Here is a 22406-nt window from a genome sequence, read left to right on the forward strand (position 1 = left end):
TCAATATCCACTCATTACCTAAGCAATGCATCATTCTTCATCCCCCAAACACCCTAAGGAAGTTAATTCCATTACAAGCCAAAGGACATCATTTCAAAGGAGGACATTTGTCTGTTTACAAAAGGTTACAACTAGAAAATGCCCTATCAAACCACTGATCGCTATCATCGATAAATAGTCTTACGTTAATGTAATGACCTCCTTCATTGATGCTTCCACATGTGTGTAATGGTAGAGTTAATATGGGGAAAAGGATCCACTTTAACGGATATATTAATTTAATGGTTATTTTCAGACATAATTTAATTGGTTCTAGCAAAAAGTGATGGACAGGGAACACGGCAGGGTAATAGCGAAAGCTTAGCCAGCAATTTGAAAAGTACTAGTGCCTTTTGGGATATTAACGGAGACGGGTTGCAATGTATACGTGGGTAATAAGCGTGTCGAAGGTATCTTGAAAATTTAATGTAAAATTAAGTGACTGTTGAAAAGTTGGGAAGTTTGTGGATTACATGTATCTAGTCAGTCAGGCATTTATTGTGAAAAAAATTAAAAATATATGCTCTAAGGACACCTTAAAAGCGGTTGGATGATGAGCACAAATACATCCCTGATATCGCCGAAGATGAGGTTTATAAGTGAATAAGTGCACAAAATACAATACATTAAAAAAAAGGACATTTTCGTTAATTTATTTTTATATAATTTTGACATTATCAAGTTTCCCGTTCAAGTGGAGAGTGATATGGTTCTGTTGCTTTGGATTCGATTCCAAAGAAGGACACTCATTCTAAATGTAACAATTGGAGGGGTATCTGCGTACTCCCTGCCTTCGCAAAGATAATAGCTAAAATCATCCTTGAACACGTCAAGGAACACTTGAAAGGCTTGATTGACAGAGAGCAGGCTGATTTCCGCTTCGGATCCTTCTGCATTGACCATTTCCATACCCTGCGGATCATTCAATAACAGCGCGACGAGTTTAGATTGTCGATTTTTAGTAAGTTCTTGATAGCGTAAACAGGGAGTGCATCTGGAGGGCTCTGTGCAAGTGGAGTATTTCGGATAAACGAATAGCCACTGTCATGGCGGTATATGATGGCCGAAAATGTAACGTGCTGCACCGAGGTAAGATCCCAGAGGGTTTTGAGGCCCAAAGCGGAGTCTTCCAGGGTTGTGATGTTCTTCATGCTGCCCGGAGAACGTGTAGAAATTCGATGGACCATGACGTTTTTCCACCAAACACCTCGATTACGCTGATGACATTTGTTTGCTTTCTTACTGGGTGATGGACCTTGGTCAAATGGCTTTGGATTTGGAAGAGGCAAATAGACTTGGAGTGAAGATAAACACCAACCAAACTAAGGCTCTAAGCCTGACGAGTCATAGCACTCTAATGGACAGTGCATCGAAGGAGTCGAAGGAGTTTCTGCCGACGATGGCACTGAACTGGGTGTCGCGTGCGCTGCCTTGTCTATAATCTAGAAATGAAATTATCTCAATGATATGGAAGTAGCACACAAAGTGACCCCCACTGTCACTCGAAAACTCTAAGCTTTCTTCAACACTTGTTTTCATTCTATCATCGGAGTACTTTGGCCTGGTACTATTACAAACGAAGAACTTAGTTGGCACACAAGCCTGGCACCCGTGCGCAATTTGATCAGAAGTGGCAGTGGATAGGCCAGATTTTAATGAGGGGCAACAATTCCATTGCTGGCTTTTTTTGGGGGAACAGGGTACGTGAATGCGTTTACGCACAGAGTGTTGGACTCCCGGAACAGTACGCTGTCGGACGACCAACTAAACAACTCTCTGTCATCTGAGAACTAGCCAGAATCATTTGACATATTACTACGGACTAGACGTCCCGCTCTCTCGGCTTTGAGAGCCTTCAAGTCAGGGAATCCCTTTCACCAACGGGAAGGGAGTTGTTAGTTCAGAGAAAGCCCTTGCTATTCGGTGGCTCCACTGGTCGACTTCAATCTTCTTCGCAATAAGAAGAGCCCCAACATAATGCGCAACACGACTCTAGCTGCCAGCGCTCTTCACCATCTCTCTGGCAATGTTGTCTGGAGAGAGCGCCCCCGTGGCTGCATAAAGCTGTTGACGAAAGCCGTCCCACCTTTCGCAAGAGAAAAAGGTGTGTTCAGCGTCGTCCACCACTCCATTGCAGAACACACAATCAGGAAATCGCGCCTTCTCAATCCTGTGCAGGTAAGACTAAAAACCTCCATTCGCGCTTAGAAGTATGGTAAGGAAGTAATCAATCTCACCGTGCGTTCAGTTTAGCCACGGGTTTAAATTGTCGATGAGCCGCGCAGTCCATCTGCCCCTTGGCTCATTTTGCCAAAAGAGTTGCACTCGGTAAGGGTGCATTGACTTTCTTCACAGGCAACCACCTCTCTTAAATTTTCGTCCTTACGCCGGCAGATAGTTCTACGCTCCTTGGCAAGGAGGGCAACGGAGGTCACTCCTGCGATCACCATCACGGCCGATTCAGAGAGGACCATAAGCAGACGCCACTCGCAAAGCTCCCTGTCTCTGGACTTGAGGCAGGCGCTTACGATGCACCTTCTTTTCCAGGCTATCAGCCCATACCTCCGCGCCATAGAGCAGAACCGACTACGTTGCTCCCATAAGGAGATCCACTTACCCGTCACATCAATATACCAAGTCTGCTTTGCGCCAGTTCAACAGTGCGCCCGCCAACAAATGCCGCAGCGTCATCTGCGTAATCGACCAGGCGCAACTCTTCGGGCATATCGAGTCTCAGCAGACTATCGCAGAGTTCTAGAGTCCGACACTAGGATAGAGCCCTGTGCTATTCCCGACGTGATTTCCATCCTCCTCTGGCTCACTAGCATCTCATAGAGCAGGAAGCGGTCTTTCAGATAATCCCTCAATATCCACAAGAGAAAGCTTGACACGTGGAATGAGTTTTCTAATGTGCCTAGCATATCTGTCCATCTTACGGAATTGAATGCATTTCCGACATCAAGCGTTATGAGGAGCGATATCTGTCGAGATCGGCCGCTGTGTACCTCGGCTCGATGAATCGCATCCATGAATTCCATAAAAGAAGTAGATCTCCCTGTTCTCAACCCGAACTGCCTGGTGGATAAGTCCCAGGCAGCGCAGATCGCTTCAGAGTCTACTCCTGATGAGCTTCTCGAGCACTTTCCTGGCCATGTCAAGCATACACGCCCAAGATGTAAGTCTGGCCGTTTTCGGAACACCAGTTTGTAAACTACCGCCGGGATTTCATCAGGACCTAGCGCCTTCTTGTTTTTCATATTGAGAACCGCTTCTTCGAACTATCTCATTGTTAAAAATCAAATCAACCCATACAGAATATCTAGAGAATAATGTCCGTACAATGCGGTCCATCTGGTCGGTATTTAGTATGCAGGGCTTTCGCAGGGCAGAGGCAACTCATCAGATGCTGCCTCACTTCTGCTCTGCAGAGCAAACACGTAATGGGTACGAATTATATTCAAGTGAAATTCGTCATAAGCTCAGACTTAAACCAGGCTGAAGTGAATTTTTTGTTGAGGAGTCCACACCCACTTGGTGACGGGCCGGACCACTTGGGAAGCAACTTGCTGATGTGCACCCTCGCAGCATTCCACAGGCAGGGGGAGCGTCGGGTTGATGCTCACCAGCAAGAAGCATCAACCACTTCAAACGCGATGTACTGGTGATCACTTGCCGAGAATTTTTCCAAGACTCGCCAGCCGTTCCCGTTCTGGCTATACCATGTAGTCCACTACATTCTTCCAAGATGGCCGACGTATGAGTCGGCCCAAAGGCACTTGACGCAGAACAATAGAGAGGATGCAGGGGTGTCGTGGTGAGAGCTAAAGCGCACTTCTGGTAACCGCGAGCGATGCGCGTATACCAAACCAAAGGGTAGGATAGCAATTGTATATAGGTACAGGGCTGCTGACAGGTTCGGGCATAATGGGTATTATCGCCATCAGAGTATTCAAGACCTATTGAGCTAACACGGGAAAGTACTAATCCATACGACTACGGCATTGGAGGTTAATGCTATGATATGCTAACCATAGAGTTGATATTGCAATCCCGATTAGTGGCAACTTCCCATGCTACGACACAGGAGATATCTTTTAGGTTGGACGATGGAATTTAGTGCTTGTAGGATAAGTTCTAGGATGCCTGGTGGATTAACTTCCATTCGAATTCTATTCATTGTGCCACTTTCTCCTGTACAACCAAGACGCCCCTTGGTATTAATTCCTCAACTTCTTTTTCTTCACCCTTTGTTCCGTTCAAAAGCGGGTTCAGCTCGTCGTGATCGGTTGCACCATTTTACACGGTTCAAAGGTATGATCTGGATGCGATCGCGAGGCTTTTAAATCCCCATCCAGCGTATCACGCCACCGTTTTTTCGGCCGGCCGTTCGGCCACTTTCCATCAACTTCGTTGTTCAGACCAATTTCAGTAAGTGAATACTCGTTAGCGTGAATTACGTGACCATACGCATCTCGCAATATTCCCATTCTCATTTCGAATGTGATCAAAGTGTATCGCGCCCCTAGTTCAACGCAACATCTTCGTCTCCATTACCGCAAAACACCGTTCATTGTCTTTTATAGTCGACCAACACACAGAACTATAGAGGGCGACAGAGCGGACGACATTGCACAACATTTTAGATTTGAGACGTTCGTTGGTTCGTCAATCACAAAGAACACCAGCTGTGGAACCCAGTTTTCCACGGCTGTTAGTGGTTGAGTTGCCACCGTGTTCGCCATTGGCTTGACTTTTTTGAGTGTGAATTAATTTAATTTAATTTTATCCATTCTAGCAGAAGATGCTTCTCCTCATTGAGTACTAAGATTTTTTTTTTTTTATTTATTTTCCAGGGTTTTGGATTGGCCCCGTTCAATCAAGACCAGCCCGTTGCATCATGTGTCGACTTCATCCTTATGATAATTTTCCCAATTGGCTACATAGCTTGTTTCATTTACGTCTTCTCATGGAGCGACGACCTCCCTCTCATACAGAACTGTCCAACGATCTGCGCCTCAGGACATTTTCTCTTTATCGAACTTGGAATGTTCATGTTCTTCTGGTCATTTGTTTTGAATTTGATGAAACGTAGATTCTACATTGATTTCGACCGCGCCATAGACGATATCAAACATGAACTGGTGAAATGCAACCCCAAGTTAGCATTGAAGCAGGTCAAAAATCGAAAGGTGAAAATCGCTACCGCAATCGCTGTGGGGGTTGTATTCAGTACTGGAATGATTTTTGATGGATACAACATGTTTCAGTGAGTGGATGGGATTATTAAGGGATGTGGGGTGGAAATATATAGATTTCTTTGTAGAATGCTAGGAATAACGTTTCCGTTTGTATCGATAGCATACGGTTTTCCATTTTGGATTGGTTGTTTGGTTCAGATTCAGTTTATTGCGTTTATAAATGTGGTGGCGGAGCATTTTGAGTGGCTCAACGAGGTATTGGAGCAAATTTGCGAGGAATGCGATAAGCAGAAAAGCTATAAATTCAAACTGTTCGATATACAAACCGACTTTATCCAGAAGAGTACATTGAAGAAGTTGGAAGTTGGGAAGAAACCAAAGGAGCAGGAGAAGCAAGAGGAAGATGATGAGCCGTAAATGATTTGAACGATTGTTTCGTTGAGAGAAAAGTAAAGATCCTTTTTTCAGGCAACACACCGAACGATACCTGGTTAACGTATTCCGGATACACAACAGACTCTACCAAACTGGGGTCGTGATCAATCGGGCCTATGCTGTCCAGATTGTTAGCTACATGACAGTGGCTTTTGTGATCATCGTTTTTGGGATTTTCTTGGAAACAAAAGTGATTTTTCTTGTTGGAGGGATCAACAAATATCTAGACTATATGGCGCATTCGTATGCTTTGTGGGCACTCAGTCTCTCAATTGTCGCGTATATCGTCTTGCGTCTGTGTTGCAGAGTTCAACGAGAGGCTAAGCGCTCGGCTCTTCTAGTTCATGAGATTATGCAAAGGAAGCCTGCGTTCATGTTGGGTAACGATATCTACTATAACCGAATGAAGTGTTTTACGCTACAATATCTTCACTGGGAGAACTATTTTCATTTTAATGGATTGGGGCTGTTTCGATTGGATTACACTTTTATATTTTCGGTAAGTTTCGACTTTGGTTTAGAGATGGAATAGTACTGATAATGGGATTGTTGCAGGCAATCAGCGCGGCTACGTCGTACCTTATTGTGCTGCTGCAGTTCGACTTGACTTCGGAAATAACGAAACATGAGGGTAAGCTTGACGACTAAACGCGAGAGAGAAGACATGTAGCCCCACTACCGACCAATTTGTATCGAAGTAAATGAAACACGTCAGGATAATTTTTAAAAAAGTCTCCTTCATTTATACAATCAACTTACAGATCTTTTTGCACGATATTTCCTCTATTCACTGCTTTCTCAAACAATCATGCTTGTATTATTTTTCATTGTTGGTTGTTATTTAACTTTAATTAAATCGCTAAAACGTTACAATAACCAAATTGCGTTTTAAGTAAATGGAACATATTTTAAATTTAAACAGAGGAAAGTATGTATTCAAGGGAACGCAAGAAAAAATTGCGTTCCGAATAGAGAGAGAGAGAGAAAGGGAAAAGGAAATTATTAACAAAAAATTGTGTATTTTCAGAAAAACAAAACAAAATAAAAGCTCATTTCTATGAGGTCTACTTATCAGAGAATTGGCTGTGCTTTTTTTAAAGATTTTCTGGTTTCCAGCTTCATTCCTACTCCTGCTTCCTTCAAATACAGATAATACGAGAAAAGTCATCCTCTCCACTTTCAATACGAACGTGGAGCTATGAAATGCGACAAACAAAAGCTGTTTCAGTTAAAACTGATCTAAGGAATGCATAAATTTGTGTTCGTTTCGTATAAAAAGACGACATGATCTACATACGACATTGAACAGTCTTTTCGGATGCTTTCTCTTAATAATCTCAAGGACCTGATACATATCTCTACTCCTACATTGACGATATTTGGAGTTTCATGACGGAAGAATGTTTTCTATACAATCTACGTTTATCACGGTGCATTCTTTATCAGGAGTCAATAAAAAGATAAATCCGTACGAGGTACATAACCCCTCAAAAATGAACAAAATCTCAATTTGATTTCAGAAATGGTTACAAAAAAATCTCTTAATGTACGCGAGGAGCTTGGAAAAGAAAACATTCTATGAAGAAATGAGTACGTCATTTGTTTGATCTCAAAAAGACAGAATCATCCAAACGAACTGTTGGTTGTTGTTTTGCTTTTCTTCGGACAAATTGGGTTGAATTTTCGCTTTGTTTTGTTGTTTCAACACGAACCATTCATACAAAAATATATAAATGTATTTTTTTTATTTACTTAAGTTAAAAATTCAATTATTTTTTTACTTTTTTGTGTTTTAATATATTTCTTCTCTAAAATTTATACTTTCTTATTTATATCTCTGGCATGTGTTTTTACAATTCGTCCTTTTTGTGCTCATCAGTTGCGGCTTCCTCCTGCAAAAGTGGAAACAGAGAATGTTTCAGTAGCGTTTCGTTTGGAAATTTCTTCTCAATTCGTTTTTGAACCCTTTATCCAACTTTCATTTCAATCCAATTCATTACAAGCGAATATCCTTGCAAATAATCATTTTAATTTCAAAAAACAAAATGCACTTACCGGTGTTGCTTCTCCTACATTGCCACCAGCATCCAAGAACTTGACGAAATCATCCAGAGTTCTGTCCATGTTGTAATCAATAACTTGATTATCTCCCTTTCGGTAGAATTTAATTGTTGGGAACGATGTGATCTTGGTGTGTTCCAATTCGTTGGCAGTAGCGTCCATCTTAGCAATAACAATAGTTTCATGATCCTTGTATTTCTCACCCAATTGATCATAGATAGGAGCCAATTGTTTGCAGTGTCCGCACCATGGAGCATAGAATTCAACCAAAACATCCTTCTTATCATCCAAAGCGACTTCATCAAAGTTCTTGGCAACGAGCACCTTAACTGGAGTCTTATCCCAATCTTCTGGCAATTCTTGGCTCAACAAGTGTTGTTTCAATTTACCATCCAAGAATTGTTGAACGAATTCCTTGATATTATCAGCGGTCAAGTCCTTGAAGTCTGGCTTGTATTTGGCCATATCATCTTCCAATTTGATCAAACGAAGAGTTGGTACTTCATCCTTGCTCATGCCGAAGAATTCAAAGATACGTTGATGATCTTCTTCGTCGCTGCTGATTGTAACGAACAAGACATTTTCACGGAATTCTTTGGCAACTTCACGGACAGGGTCGACGTATTTCTCAATGTGTCCGGCTTCCTTTGAGATGAAGAAGAGCAAATGCGATTTGATGGAACCACCGAAAATCTTTTGAGCTGAATCGTGGTTGAATTCGACAATCAATGGCATTGATTGGATTTGAACGAATTTTTTGATGTTTTCTTCGTTGATGTCCTTTTCGAGCACTGCCTTCTTTTCATCGAAGTTCTTGAAGAGAATGACTGATCCGCATTTGGCTTCATATTTGGCCTTGACGTCTTCGTTGCTTGTAATGGCGAAAAGGAAGTTGTCGAGAGCATTGGCGGTAGCGAGGTAAGCCTTGGCTTCATCTGAGTCACGATCCTTGAAGAAACCGAAGATGACGACCTGAAAAGGAATTAAGATACGAGGGTCAGATTTGTATGAATTTTTACTCAATTTTCATTAGAAGACTGTTAGATCTGAGGCAAATAAACTGCGGTCATGGTACTGGCAATACCACAAGGCGGATGCATTAATTTTCCTGCAGTTTGGAGCAAACCACAAACCAAAAAAAATGTCTATTTTTGTAATGAGAAATTGCGTTTTAAATTTGGATCCATGTCTTCCACTTCTTCCTTTTAAAAATCCAATTACATATTGCACTCAGGAGGAAAAGCAAAGATCGTAGTTTAAAACTAAAGTGTGAAAAGGAGTCCATGGGACCAAGCTGTAGTGCATTATAACTCCCACATAGTATCAGGATCGGGGAATGGAAATAAATTCCGGGCTCCACGAAGGACACACCGAAAATGTCAGCGTTATATGACGCGTTCGTTACGAAGAACGATACCAGCACAGGCGGAGCAGTCCGTTAAGTCGGTAAAGAGTTTGAAGAGGATGCAAAGATCAAGGAAGATTCTACATTGTTATAGGTAGGGAAGACGAACGGAGGTACGGAGGCGGTCGGGATAGTCAGCACGGGAGAGATTCATTTTAAAGACGAATTACAGAAGGGGGACCAAATGCCGGAACAATACTCAAGGATACTTCTCACGAGCGAATTAAAAAACTTTAATGAAGGGTTGGGCCGAGGTGAAATCAGTACAGGAACGCTGTATGAAACCTGACATTTTGGAAGCGCAGTTGGTGATATCGAACTTAGTGGCTGTAAACGCGGAGTTTATTGTCGACGGTTACGCCTAGGTCGAGGATAGAGTTCAGATAGGACAGAGTAGGAGAGGTTTTAAGCAAATAACACATCGAGTGGCATTTGCTGACATTAAGAGCCAGTTAACTGCGTACCAAAGGACCAAAGTATCCACATTTGCCGGCAGGGAAGCGCAATCCATTGGGGACCAAACAGAGGAAAGGTCGTTAATAAAGAATAAAAATAGAAGAGGTCCTAGAATGTGGCACACCAGAGAAAGGAGAAAAAGGACTATAAGGGCACAACCATCATAGGAAACGCTACAGGATCGGAAGAACAGGTAAAAAGCAAGCCTTGTAATAAGTGATGGACGAATGTTGAGAGAGATGAATTTGGACAATTGTAACCAATCCGAACCAAATCGAAGGCCTTAGAAAAGTCCGTGTAAATGACCTGGATTTCCTGCCGAGAGTTGAGGCATTTGACCACAAAGTTGATGAAGTCCAGACGATTGGTAGCAGTGGATCGATGTTTTATGAAGCCGTGTTGTTTCTTAGCTATAAAGTCGCTGATGTGGGTGGTCAACCAGTCGTTTACGTACCTCTCGAAGATCTTGGAGCAGGATGAGAAGAGCGAAATCGGGTGACAATTCTCAGCAAGAGTATGATCACAGCCTTTGTGAATGGGAAAAATAATGGCTTCTTTCCACAGGCTGGGAAAATGACACTCTTCGAGGCTCTTATTGAAAATAGTGCAGAGAGAAAGGGAAACGAGCTTACCATAGAGGTTTTAATCAGGAAGAGGTTGGGAAGACCATCGGGGCCGGGCCCGACAATAGCATCAAGGTTGTTAATGAGGTGCTCCATCAAAGAGAGATTAAGGAGAGGAATGACAGGAGATTCGGAGGAAGCTGTACTCAAAAGGGGGAGAGAGGAAGAAGCAAGAGAGGAGCTATGTACCAAGGAGAATTAACTGCAAAGTAAATCACAGGATAGCTGAGGGGAGGCAGCAGTGGAGCCAAAGAATTTAATGAAAGCTTGGAGGGGACTGGGAGGCATTGCGGGCGTTACGGATATGAGTCCAGAAAGACTTCAAGTTACCATGCGCCAATTCGACTTTAACACTGTCTAGAAAATCCTTCCTAGACTTAACTATCAACTTAACTGAAGATCGCAGAGCGCTGTAATGGTCAAAATCTGCACGCCTTCCGATGGATAAAAACTTTTTCCTCGCAGCTTACTTCAGACGACGTTCTTTATACATTTCAATGGTACGAGCTTAATTATTTGGAGGAGGAAGGAACGTAACTAGGAAGGAGAACAGACGGAATGGAATAAATGAGAGGAGGACTTGGTCGCATGTTAATGGTGAGAGAATGGGAGCCCAGTTGATTGACATCAAAGCTAAGTTCAAACCCTCAAAGTTGCCCTTACGAAAGTTGAGCTTAGAGGGCTTGTGCATAGTTGAGGCGTAGCAGTTGCACCTCGAACTCAGGAGAGCAGGATAATGTGCATCAGGAGTAACATACGAAAGAGGCAGAAGAAGATTGAGGAACGAGCCGCTCAGACATTTTGGAAAGGACTAGATCAAGAGCGTGATTCAGATCATTTGTGGTGCGGTTAAACTGGAAGAGCAGCACAAGGCTTCATGACAGCGGATACAGCGAAAGGCGGATGAGAGGAACAATTTGAAAGTTATGGCGGGCCGGGAATATTGCAAGAGGAGGTTAAAGTCACCACAGACAATGAATGGAAGAGAGGGAAAAGGACTGTCAAAGAATTCATCGTACAGACAGAAGGTACTGGGACAAGGGAGGCATACGCAACATATAATAAAAGGACCGGCGTTGGAAGAGGAAACACGTAAAGCGATACAATCATAGAGTGTAGAAGATGAAGAAAACATGGATTTGGTTCGATGGGGGGGAGTTAATCGCGATCAAAGCACCCCCACCAGCTGACTTACCCGAAGCTACGCTATCTCTGTCGGAGCGAAAAACAGACAACCACTCGAGGAGCTCAGAGCTTAAAATCCTATCATCAATTTCATCAGAGTCGTGTGGATACGTCACTTTGAAGCATGCAATTACGGTGAAAAGACAGCGCACTGAAAATGAGTTAGCTGCTACTGGAAGAGCTATGGAGCTCCCAAGTACTCCTATCGGCGGATGACATCAGCCTCTCCTGATGAAGCAGGTTCGACGGTCGAAATTTTGGCTGGAGTGTTCGCCAGGAAGTCGAAGCTATCGGAGCCGTATCAAAACAGTGCGAAGCAGTGAGACTAGACGGGTTACGTACACATGAGGACTTAGGTATAGCCCCCGTAGCTCGTAGCGGTGATGATCCAATGGTCGGTTATATATTGACATATAGCGGAAGTAAATCCCTTATAGATCAGTGCCTCGTACAAACCGTCGTACCTCAATGCGCATTTCCACGAGTCTTGCCCAAAAATCCTCGCAATACTACTCGACTTAGGTGCGACTTCACCATTTGAAGTCAATGGTTTTTAAATAGTGCGAGTAGATTCCACTTTTCAGCCGGCAGCAGGGCGCTGACTGCAAGCATCGATGGACTGTCAAGAGCGGAGCAAAATCTAGCCGTCGACTCGTTCTTTTCCATCTATATTCCTATGCCTGGGAACCCAGAGGGGAATAACTTTAGGCGTTACGCCTAGACTGTTCAGCGCTTCCCTGCATTGCCCAAAAAACCTTTGAGGATGTCGCTACTGAATACGAAACATAAATGACAACTTGATTGTCTGAATGACGTTATGATGTTAAGCTTGGAGCTCGGATCATGTGCTAGCCAGCGACAGGCCTCCAATATGCACTGGCGTGATTGGAAAATCCAAAGCGAGCGTAAACTGTTGAGAATGCCCTGAGCTCCCAAGATGTTCTATCTATAATATTAGGACTACTGTAGTCTTCCAGGGCTAGAGCGTATTTCTTATGGAGGTCCTGGAAGACAATCTGTAGGAGTACATTAAGAGCATCTGCGGAGCAGCACCACAGAGTTAACAGAATTTAGACCGTGTCTCTAACGGCCATTTCCGCGTTCAACTTTTGCATTCTAGATTGGCCCATTTGTATTTCTGAAGCGGAGGGGTTTCTCATACATCCAATAGGAGGTCTAGGGTATTTGATGTTTCATTTCGACAAGACAGATGGCAGCAGTTTTAATCATTTTTTAGAGCCGTACTCTAATGGCTAAATTGATTTAGAATGCTCAATCCAGTCGTCTTCTTCTTTTTATCAGGGTTTTCACGTTGAATATACTAACCATTGAAATCAGGTTTTAGTTTTCGCAAAATATTTTTCCCGTTTTATCGATAGCCATAAGCCGAAGTGCCGGATTCCGAATTTCAATCGGAAGGCTCCTACCTGTCGTTAAGTGTTTCATCACGGGTAGTGTTAAGCGAAAAGACAACGTTAGAGGAGGGGCTATGATTCATCATGACATTTTTGCATTGCCAAATCGAACCTGACACCAAAGTACAATGGTTCTGTCATTAATCGCTAGTGATTTCAATTCCACGTTGTATTGCGTGTACAAAGAAATTTTACGAAACGTGGCGATCAAAATCAAATCGAATGTTTGTCAATAGACCCGGGCATCGAATTTGGGACTATTTTGGGAAGGCCAAATAGAAAGTTCTAGCAATGGGATCACCTGGAATATCAGGAATGATTGTTGCTTCACTCGATTTTCCTCCCTAGAGAGCCTCTAGAGACCATACAACATGAAACTTTATCTTTTGTGAAATTGATTAATTTTTTAAGGTTTTCCTTCAACTTACCACTTTCTAGTGTAAGTTTTAAATCGAAAAAGGGTCACTTATGGTGTTGGATTCTTCCCCGCATGAATCCATTCCAAATTGCATCAACTTCTAGTCACTCAAGAAAAATATGATGTGATGGCATGGTATGAAATACGGAGATGAGATCGCAAATTCAAACTCAAAATAATATGAAATAATGTGGACGATTGATAAGCCTAGTACCCGCAGACATCGTAGCTCGTCTCAACTAAGAAGGGCCAAAAGTAACTTATGGTATTGGACTGGTTTTGTGACGTAGCACAACCTTCCACCTCTAAGGAAAGAAAATATATCCAAACATCCCCAAGTTAAATTCTTTTATTTATTGAAATCAAATTAAAAATGTTTATAAATAGATAGGCAAAATAAACAAGCACACACAAAACACAAAGCAAAAATACTTCAAATGAAAAAGTATACATCAAAACAACAATCACACCTCCAATCAAACATGTTCCTCTTCTCATTAAATCCACTCAATCTTCGCTCATTATGCAACTTTTCCTCACATTTTCAATAAATTGATAACAATCGAATGGCTTCATATTGAACTAGAAGCAATAAAAACAGAAAGAAGAGATATCTTGTTTATAAAACAAACACACGACATACAACATTATTTATATTTTTGTTTACTGTTGACATTGAAAAATCACAGAATTTGTAACATTTGAAGCATGTATTTGTTGCGTCTGGTCTGCCTGGTGCTGCTGCTTGCCAACATGACTTTTTCACGAGACATTGAACTTGAAATACATATCTTTCGAGACAAACGTGAATTTATTCAAGCCAGTAGCATGTTTTATCGTGTAATATGCAATAGTAGGCATACATACAACGGCGCCCAGGTCAATGGGCATATTAAATTTGTTGATATTGAATGAACAAAAAGTGAGAGTGGATTTGATACGCTTGACCGGTCGGCCGGTCGGTGAGAGGACCTAAGATATTGATCGATTGTGGTATTATGGTAGATTGCTCTGCAGTCTTCTACTGGGTTATCTTAATAAATAGATGCATGTTGTCTTTAGAGACATTTTGCACTAGCATTTTGAATTTAGAGGAGAAATAAATGAGATTTCTTGGCAGTTCAATGTTTTACTAAAAATCTCCTGTCAGAACCCCTTAAACCGAAGAAAATTTTGTTTCATCATCGGATAATACTCCTACGTGGAGTGGGCGAAAACCCAGGGGTTTCAATTTGTCTTTTGACTTTATTTATAAGATTAAACTTCAATTTTGTTACCTGACCACTGACTGCAATTAATAGTTACAGGTACCAAGTATGTTTAGTTGTATACCTCACTGCATCCCTTATCGATGATTTGCCCCAACCGACGACTTAGCTCTTATTGCGGTCCTTTAATCAATCCTACATTGTAGGTACCCACGTTACTCTACTGGTGCCAATTATTGTACTCAAATTGTATTTAGTCTTTGTTAAATTGAAAACTACATATGCCACTTGTTTGCTTTCACTGTAAAGCTAACTACAAAGATTTCACCTCTCAATCTTTGGCATCAACTTTAGGATGTGACATTCAAGTATTTTGGAAGCCACTTGAGACTGGAAAATGATGGTTTTCTTCATGCTTTCTTACCCAATTTGGAGACAAACGAAAACCGACTAAACACCAACAAATTGTCTCGATATTGGGCACAGAACTGATAAAATATACAATACTATTGCGAAAATTAATGAGTCGGGGAAGTCAAACCGAAGGTTTTGCAGCTCCCTGGTAACGACGATAGACATCATTCAACAGACAGATTTATTAATTTTTACGGATCCAATACAGTCGAACTAAAAATTTTGGTTCGTTGGGTAGGAGAGCGAAAAAAAGTGCTTCAAATGTTCGAAGAGGACTCTCTCACCTTACAAAATTAAAGTGCCATATATGCTTCCCGAAATCTCTAGGAAAAAGCCAATTGAATGCTGCAAAAAGCTTTTAGCCCTTTAATACTCAGATAATTCAGATCAAATCTTTCCGCGGTAGGTATTGTATCCAGTAAAGGAGAAGTCGACAACAACTCCCTTTCTCCCCTCCCATCCCGTTGGTGAAAGAAATCCCTGACTTGAAGGCTCCCAAAGTCGCGAGAGCGGGAGAACTAGCGCGAAGTAATGTGTCAAACGGTTCCAGGCGATTTCTCTGATGATAGGGAGGTGTTTAGTTGGTAGTTCGACAGCGTACTGTTAGGGGAATCCAACACTCGATGCGTAAACGCATTCACCTACCCTGAAGTAGGGTAGGTGATGCGAGAAGTCGACAAATATAATGAAGACACGGATAGAAACTCGCTATCTCTAAAGCGAACACATCATTTGATACATAATTAAGTGCAGGACAATGCTAACATGTTGCAGCCTGCTGTCCTCCAAGCAGCGCAGATTCGAATTATATGTTGAATAAGCATACATTTTTAAAATGACAGCAGCGTATCGACCATAAAAAACGTCATAGTCAGACCCAACCCGACTATGAAAGGAGAGATGGATAGCTTCAGTCTGAAGGCATAGATAAGAAAATTGCATGAACTTTGTGGTCTTGCGGATTACTCACTGAGGAAGCTATCACTACGCTGGCAGTAAGGTATAAAATGCATCACCAAAAATAAAAAAGGAAAAAAATTAAGGCCCGATACCGATAGCCGGCGCGAGTCATCTAACGTACTTCCGCCAAACGTTTAGGCACCACGATGACCAGGAGCATAAATCCGCCTACTGTGGCTCTTTCATCACAATCTCATCAGCAGTAGATTCGCATAGGCAGCGGATGAAGTGGACTAAAAAATGAATCTCTTTCTCATCCGAACCTACAACTGCGGAGGCAAGAACAACATCGTCAATTGTTGCATCAAAGAATTGTCGAGTTTGGGCAATTTGAGGTCATCAAGAGTCGATTGGGGTAAAGACAAGCGGCATCACCAGCGTACCGCAATGAAGGCAACATTTTCAGGACTCGCTATTCTAACTATTCTTTTTTGTTTCGGTTGCAGAGAGTGCTGAGTCCGCATCCACTTAATGATGGACCGGACCATTTGGAAAGTAATTTACTTCCTCTCTTGTGGTTCATGGACTCCTCTTTTTGAATTGAACACCCAAGCTTTCGTACAGTGGATGCGGAATTAAGATTCCCTGCATCCTAAACAAAAAATTGACTTGGGCCTAGTTTAGGTCTGAACATACAACGGCTTTCACTGCAATATACACCCAGGACCAAAAAAACGTTATTTTTTTTTGTTTTCTTTTAACTCGTTTTCTCACTTCAGGTAAATCTAACCAGTCAAACTATTGTTCAACGGTTATTTGATATTTCCTTTATTAAATGAAGAAGATTCGAATAAATCGTTTACTTTCGGGTTAGTGTTGAGTGAGTTTTCCGAAAATTCAACGTATTGCAATGAACAGGAAGGGAAGGGAAAGTTAAAAGCAGGAAAAAGGCGAGAATTGTAGTTTGGAAGGAGTACTATTTACCTTTGCGAGAGATAGCACGCAGATTCAGGAGAAATGAGTCGACTGTGCGATCTTTTCTTAAACTTTATGTATAGGCAGGACGTTTAGACAGGAAAAAAAATGGAACATGTCACGATTGTCCGTCCTGTTGCTCTCTGGTTCTGTGTGTTGGCCGACTATAAAAGACAATGATTGGCGTCTTGCGGTAATGGAGACGAAGATGTTGCGTTGGACTAGTGGCGTTTTGATTACATCCGAAATGAGGATATCCGCGATCGTTATGGGGTTGCACCGATCGTGGAAAAATTGCGAGGGAGGCGTTTTCGATGGTATGATCACGCAATTGCCAAGATTGGTCTGAACATCGAAGTCGATGGTAAATGACCAAAAGGCAGGCCGAAACAACGATGGCTTGATACGCTGGATGGGGATTTAAAAGCCGCGAGATTGCACCCAAATCAGACATTCGATAGAGTCAAATGGCGAAACCGGTCACCGCGAGCCGACCGCGCTTGTGAACGGGACAAAGGCTGAAGAAACAGAAGACTACAGACCATGGAAGTCACGGGGATCACCTTCGCTGAAAGGTACGCCGCTCGACTCGACGAAAGCCAGATAGACTGTTTCGAGCATAGTCACAGACGCGGCACAAAAGGCCCGGGATTGAGCAGAGAAGAGGAATGTGGCCAGCCTGGAGCAAATCTGGAACAAGGAGGGTGAGCTTTACGGCCCTGGCATAGCAGATTAATGTGTAAACTTTATACCGATTTTTAACTTTAAACGCGATTTCCCAAAAGTTATCTTTTTCGGAATTGCTTGTATGCCTTTCAAAAAAAAAAGAGTTTGTGTCGATATCTTTATTAGATCCTTTGCAATCAATTCCCAAAAATAGGCACGATTTTGCCTCTCAAGTCAAGTGTACTCGAAACTCATAGGATACGTAGCAAATTGAAAACTTGTCAGACAACGCCATATTCTTTGATAACCTCCCGGAAAACATAGCCTGTTTCATATTGCCACAAAAATCGTAAAATTTCAGGCAGTTTAATCACTCTCAACCAGAAAACAACTTTCTAAACATACAAAATCTAAAAACACTTACTTCATTATCCTTGATCAATTTCTCAGCCTCATCAACAGAGTTAAGTTCAATAGCTGGTGGGCCAGTCTTCTTAACAACCCAGGTAACAATATCATCAGCTTGACGACCGCCAGTATAGTCGATTGGTGTTCCTGAACGGAAGAATTTCAATGTAGGATATCCGCGAACACCAAATTCTTCAGCCAATTCTGTATTTTCGGTAGCATCAACTTTAGCCAATTTAATTGATGATTCTTTCTCTTCCAATTGTTTGGCGGCCTTGGCATATTCAGGTGCTAGGGCTTTACAATGTCCACACCATGGAGCGTCTGAAAAAATTCAAGAAAAAAAAAAAGAAGATAATTTGATGATTGTCATGAAAATTGGTGCATGGAGTTATTGTTAAAATTTTATTGAAAGTCAGTCATTAAGCCATTGATGACCGTGAACACGGTGGGGTATAAAAACTTGCAAGAGAAATTGTCAATTATTTATTTTTCTGCCGTTGAGTGTCATTACATGATTTCCAATAGCAACGGAAACTAACTAATTATGCCATTCAATGCAACAAATCCGTAAATGAATTAACGCATTTCTTTTGCTGACGTTCATGTTAAACTCGAAACAGCTCCGGACATCCATCGGAGGTTGGTGAATAATGAAAGAGGATTTCCATTGCAGAACGTCAGAGAGAGAGGTCTTGTAGAAGGCAGCAATTTTTTTATTAGAATACCACAGACTCCCTCCTTAATGTATGTCAAAATGACGACCCCGTCATTTTTCTACATGCCTTAAACATTTTTTCTTATGAAAGCCACCCCCTTTAGACGATAATCCCTTCGCATTACAAATTATTCCAAGTTCCATGTTGTAATTGAAATTAATGACAAGACGCGAAATTTCCCGTCATAATAATTAAAATCTAAACATTGTGTACAGGAAGCTTAAGGCGGGATTTTAATCAATATTTTCAAACTGTAGACATGCCTGGTAAAAGGATTATTTGGTCATGACCTTGGGGTGGTATGTCGACATGCGTGTAAAAAGATTACATGCTCATTTTTTAGGGACCAACTGCTCAAACATTACTTTCTTTTGGATACCCTGGCCAATACTTTGTATTTTTCAAACAATAGAAAAGAAAATTTAATGATATGATGGCGGTAATTACATTAAAAATTAGGAACATTATCCCACTCTCAAAAGTCATTAGCGTTTGCATCGTCAGCTTCGTACATTCAACTCACGACCTAAAACATCTCCGGACTTCAAACTTTTCAACTTCCTTTCCCTAACCAAAGCCCATGGAATTTAAAAGCTTGCAAATCATCCTCCGCATCATAAACCAACGTGGCAGCACATTTGAATTGCAAAATACATATTATTTTCCTCCTACTACATGCCCTCCATATTGCATTCGCCATAGTAACATTCAAGCTATGCAAATTAAAATGATAATGCCAAGAACGAAACAGCACCTCACTTAGTGATAAGACGCTCAAAAATTATTGACAATCTCCATATTTAATTACTTGGTAATGCCTCAATTAACTGATTAAAAGAAAACGTAACTGACAAACCCCTGCGTAAATAGGTGCCGAAATATTTGGCAAGTTCAATGTCACAGAAGGCCTGGAGATATTTTTGTTAAAATCATAAGTCAACATCAATTCGACAAAAATCGTACACGTAGACCAATGAAAATGTTTTCGCTATCAATTTTTAGAGGAGACAAACATTAAAGAAGTAAAGGAGACGGACTCAGTAGAAAAAACACTTGAATAAATTCTATATTTTGCTATGAAACGTGGCTATTTTAACAAGTCAACCGCATTCATACACGTAATCTCATTGAATCAAAACAATTTGCTGACAAGGCAGAAAATGGTTTGCCGGTAAAGCAGATTCGTTTATAGCGTGAAACCACAAACTCCTACGTATTGCATCACAAATCGAGCCCAGATATTTTAATTATTCACTTTGATACGGCTGATGAGGCGTTGAATTTTGCTTCAAAAGTGGTATATGTGTCAATATTGTTTCCTCCACTAGTGATAAGATTACAAAGTTTGCTATTGAAAATGCTCCACTAACCTGATTGAATTTTGGGCTTTTCTCGGTAAATTTGCACGAGCGACTTTTACTAAGATTACATATTATCTCCCTTGAAAATTGCCATGGTACCTGGCACACTAAATTATGATAAGATTATCCCAGATAAGGAGGCTATTGAAGTAATTGTTTCGCTTTTTTTCATCATAAATTCATGTTGCAAAACCAAATTAAAAATAGAACAAGAAAATGGATAGCGAGATATTAATCCCAGATTTCAATCGTTTACGTGCTCTTCACAGATTCATCAAAATCAACTCATTATTCTTCGAATAAATAATGAGGAAACCTAGTCGTATTTACGCAAGTTTTGCACTCAGAACAATTACAATTGTGCAAGCAATCATTCATTTAAAATTGGTTGAAGCACGAATGCGTATTGTTGAACATATGAAATTACACGAATAACGTGTGTACGTTTCGAATGAAGCAGTTTTCGGATGAAATCGAATTGAAAACGCATATGGGGTATTGGAGTAGCAACAGGTGTATTTTCTTCCGCTAAACATTTGCTTTTCTCAGGTTCTGCAGTAGCAGACAAAAAGTAAGCAAAAAATATTGATATTTGGGCTCTGGAATGGAGCCATGAGGTTGTTTAGCGTCAAGAAAATAGGTATAAAGATCATAGTTGAAAAATGAAGCTATTTGTTAGCTCTTGGCAAAAATTTACTTACTAGGTAAATACTATACTCGTATTTCGGAAACTAGTTGTTCCCTTCTTCAGTATGATTTGCACTTTCATCGACTAGTTTACCTACTGAACAAACAAATCCTGCTGCCGATATCTGGATTGAGACATTCCAAGCAAAAGCCTTTTTGGAATAGAAAGCCCTTTTTGCCAAGAAATTTGTGAATTGCGGTCGATATGTTTGGGGCTGTACCAGAGAGTATTTGACACAAAAATTCAAATGGAGTGGTCCCCGTAACAAAGACCGTGATACAAATATTTGTAGTGCTCGCGGCTTTGCAAATATTTGTAGTGTCCGGTCGTCTTTCCCAGGTGCCATCCGATAGGAGCGGATGCATTCAGTAATATGTAATCTTCCTTTCTTTCCTAATTACCCCTCTCAATTGCATAAGTCCTGACGTGACTTTGGATCCAACATTTACCATTTAGAATAATTAATTTAATTTTTTTTAGAAACCTAACAACTGGTCGCTTTCCCCTAAGTTTAAAAATCCGATTTCATTTGAACACATTTCAATTTACATTCGTTACCAATCCTTGATTGTCATCGAACACACACCGGGGGAAAATGTTCGTCAACCTTTTTTTTTTTGGTACTTTAACTAGCCCCGGTTACGTATTGTTTACTGCACATAGACGAATCTAGCCATGAAAAAATGTGAGTAGATTTTTGCTTGCGCTAAGCCGACTGGAATTTGAAGTTCAAGGTCGATGTCAATGGAATCTAAAATGAACGGAACCGGCTGATCAGGGAGACAGCTGATGAGCGGAAAATGGAATAGGAGATCGTTTTTAGTTTTCGGAAAAAAAGGTTGTGGAGTTTGAGCTAAAATTTCGACAGATGTGGAATAAATTTAATAACAAAGATAGATAATTGTATATTGTAGGAAAAATAGTGAAATTAAATCAAAGGAGCGGATGAAGGATATACAGATTGTGATAGAGAAATATATTATTTGTGATAAAAATAGTCATTTTTAGTGGAGAGATCCGACGAAGAAGTTCTGTTGTAGTAACTTAACGGAGCTTGCCTCCCTGGATTTAATTGTTGCTCATTAGCCATCCGCAAAGGATTTGTAACAATCAATTCGTGTAGATTCTTCTGTGATATTCAGCGAAGTCCACGAGAACGTGTACAATTTTTTTTCTCGAATTATAACGGCAAACATTAATTGGAATTAGCGCTCTATTAATTTGATGACTCACTTCTTTCCTCCTCCTCCTTAGTCCGCAAAACTCTTACAAACTAGGGACATCCTCCAAATTAATGGCCTGAGGATGTCAGGTAAGGGCGGGAACATCAGACGCTACGCCTCACTAACATATGAGGCAAGAGCAACAATGTTCCAGGATTTGATCCGTCGTGGAACCTCTTTTTCAATCGCGGCACTCGGGTCCGGAATTTTACGGTCGAACAGTTTTTTCTATTTCCTGATTTAGCTCGCGTGTTATGTCGATACGCTCGCGCGAATCCCGTGTTTGAATATTTTTCAGGGACCGATGTGGACCCATTCAACAAAATCGCGTGATTTTTTGTAAAATGACACGTGAGGGTTCAAAACCCACCCACATTCCCCAGCCAGGCTAGCACAGAGGCGAGCAAGCACGTGGCGACGGAACACTTCGGTGGAGCTTCAAAATTTGCAGGAGATTTTTTCCATGCGAACAGAAATTAATTTTATTCTTGGCGAAAAAATGTTCCCTACCATATGGAAGGGATGAGTTTACTCTGTTGGACTTAATAGCGGACGGAAAAACACTTATTCAACATAGAGTACACCGAACTACGCCAAAAGAGCCAAAGT

General features: G+C 41.2%; 2 protein-coding genes across 2 annotated transcripts in view; one reads left to right on the top strand and one right to left on the bottom strand.

Moving 5' to 3' along the window:
• Window positions 1-410: 410 nt before the first annotated feature.
• On the top strand, window positions 411-6380 carry LOC119647453 (gustatory and pheromone receptor 33a). The gene is made up of 5 exons (XM_038048382.1): window positions 411-449; window positions 4893-5305; window positions 5363-5650; window positions 5706-6171; window positions 6228-6380. Exons 1-5 carry the CDS (start codon window positions 420-422, stop codon window positions 6318-6320), a joined length of 1290 nt encoding a protein of 429 aa, XP_037904310.1. The 5' UTR covers window positions 411-419; the 3' UTR covers window positions 6321-6380.
• A 9-nt stretch (window positions 6381-6389) lies between these two features.
• LOC119647452 (protein disulfide-isomerase) overlaps window positions 6390-22406 on the bottom strand; it is a 39269-nt gene continuing 23252 nt past the window's right edge. The window contains exons 2-4 of the mRNA XM_038048381.1: window positions 17823-18130; window positions 7728-8705; window positions 6390-7564 (exon numbers count right to left, since the gene is read on the bottom strand). Coding sequence (XP_037904309.1) covers window positions 7523-7564; window positions 7728-8705; window positions 17823-18130 — 1328 coding nt within the window. The 3' untranslated portion in view covers window positions 6390-7522. The remainder of the gene's footprint in view (window positions 7565-7727; window positions 8706-17822; window positions 18131-22406) is intronic.

This window comes from Hermetia illucens, chromosome 2 (assembly GCF_905115235.1).
Source record: "Hermetia illucens chromosome 2, iHerIll2.2.curated.20191125, whole genome shotgun sequence".
Lineage (NCBI taxonomy): Eukaryota > Metazoa > Arthropoda > Insecta > Diptera > Stratiomyidae > Hermetia > Hermetia illucens.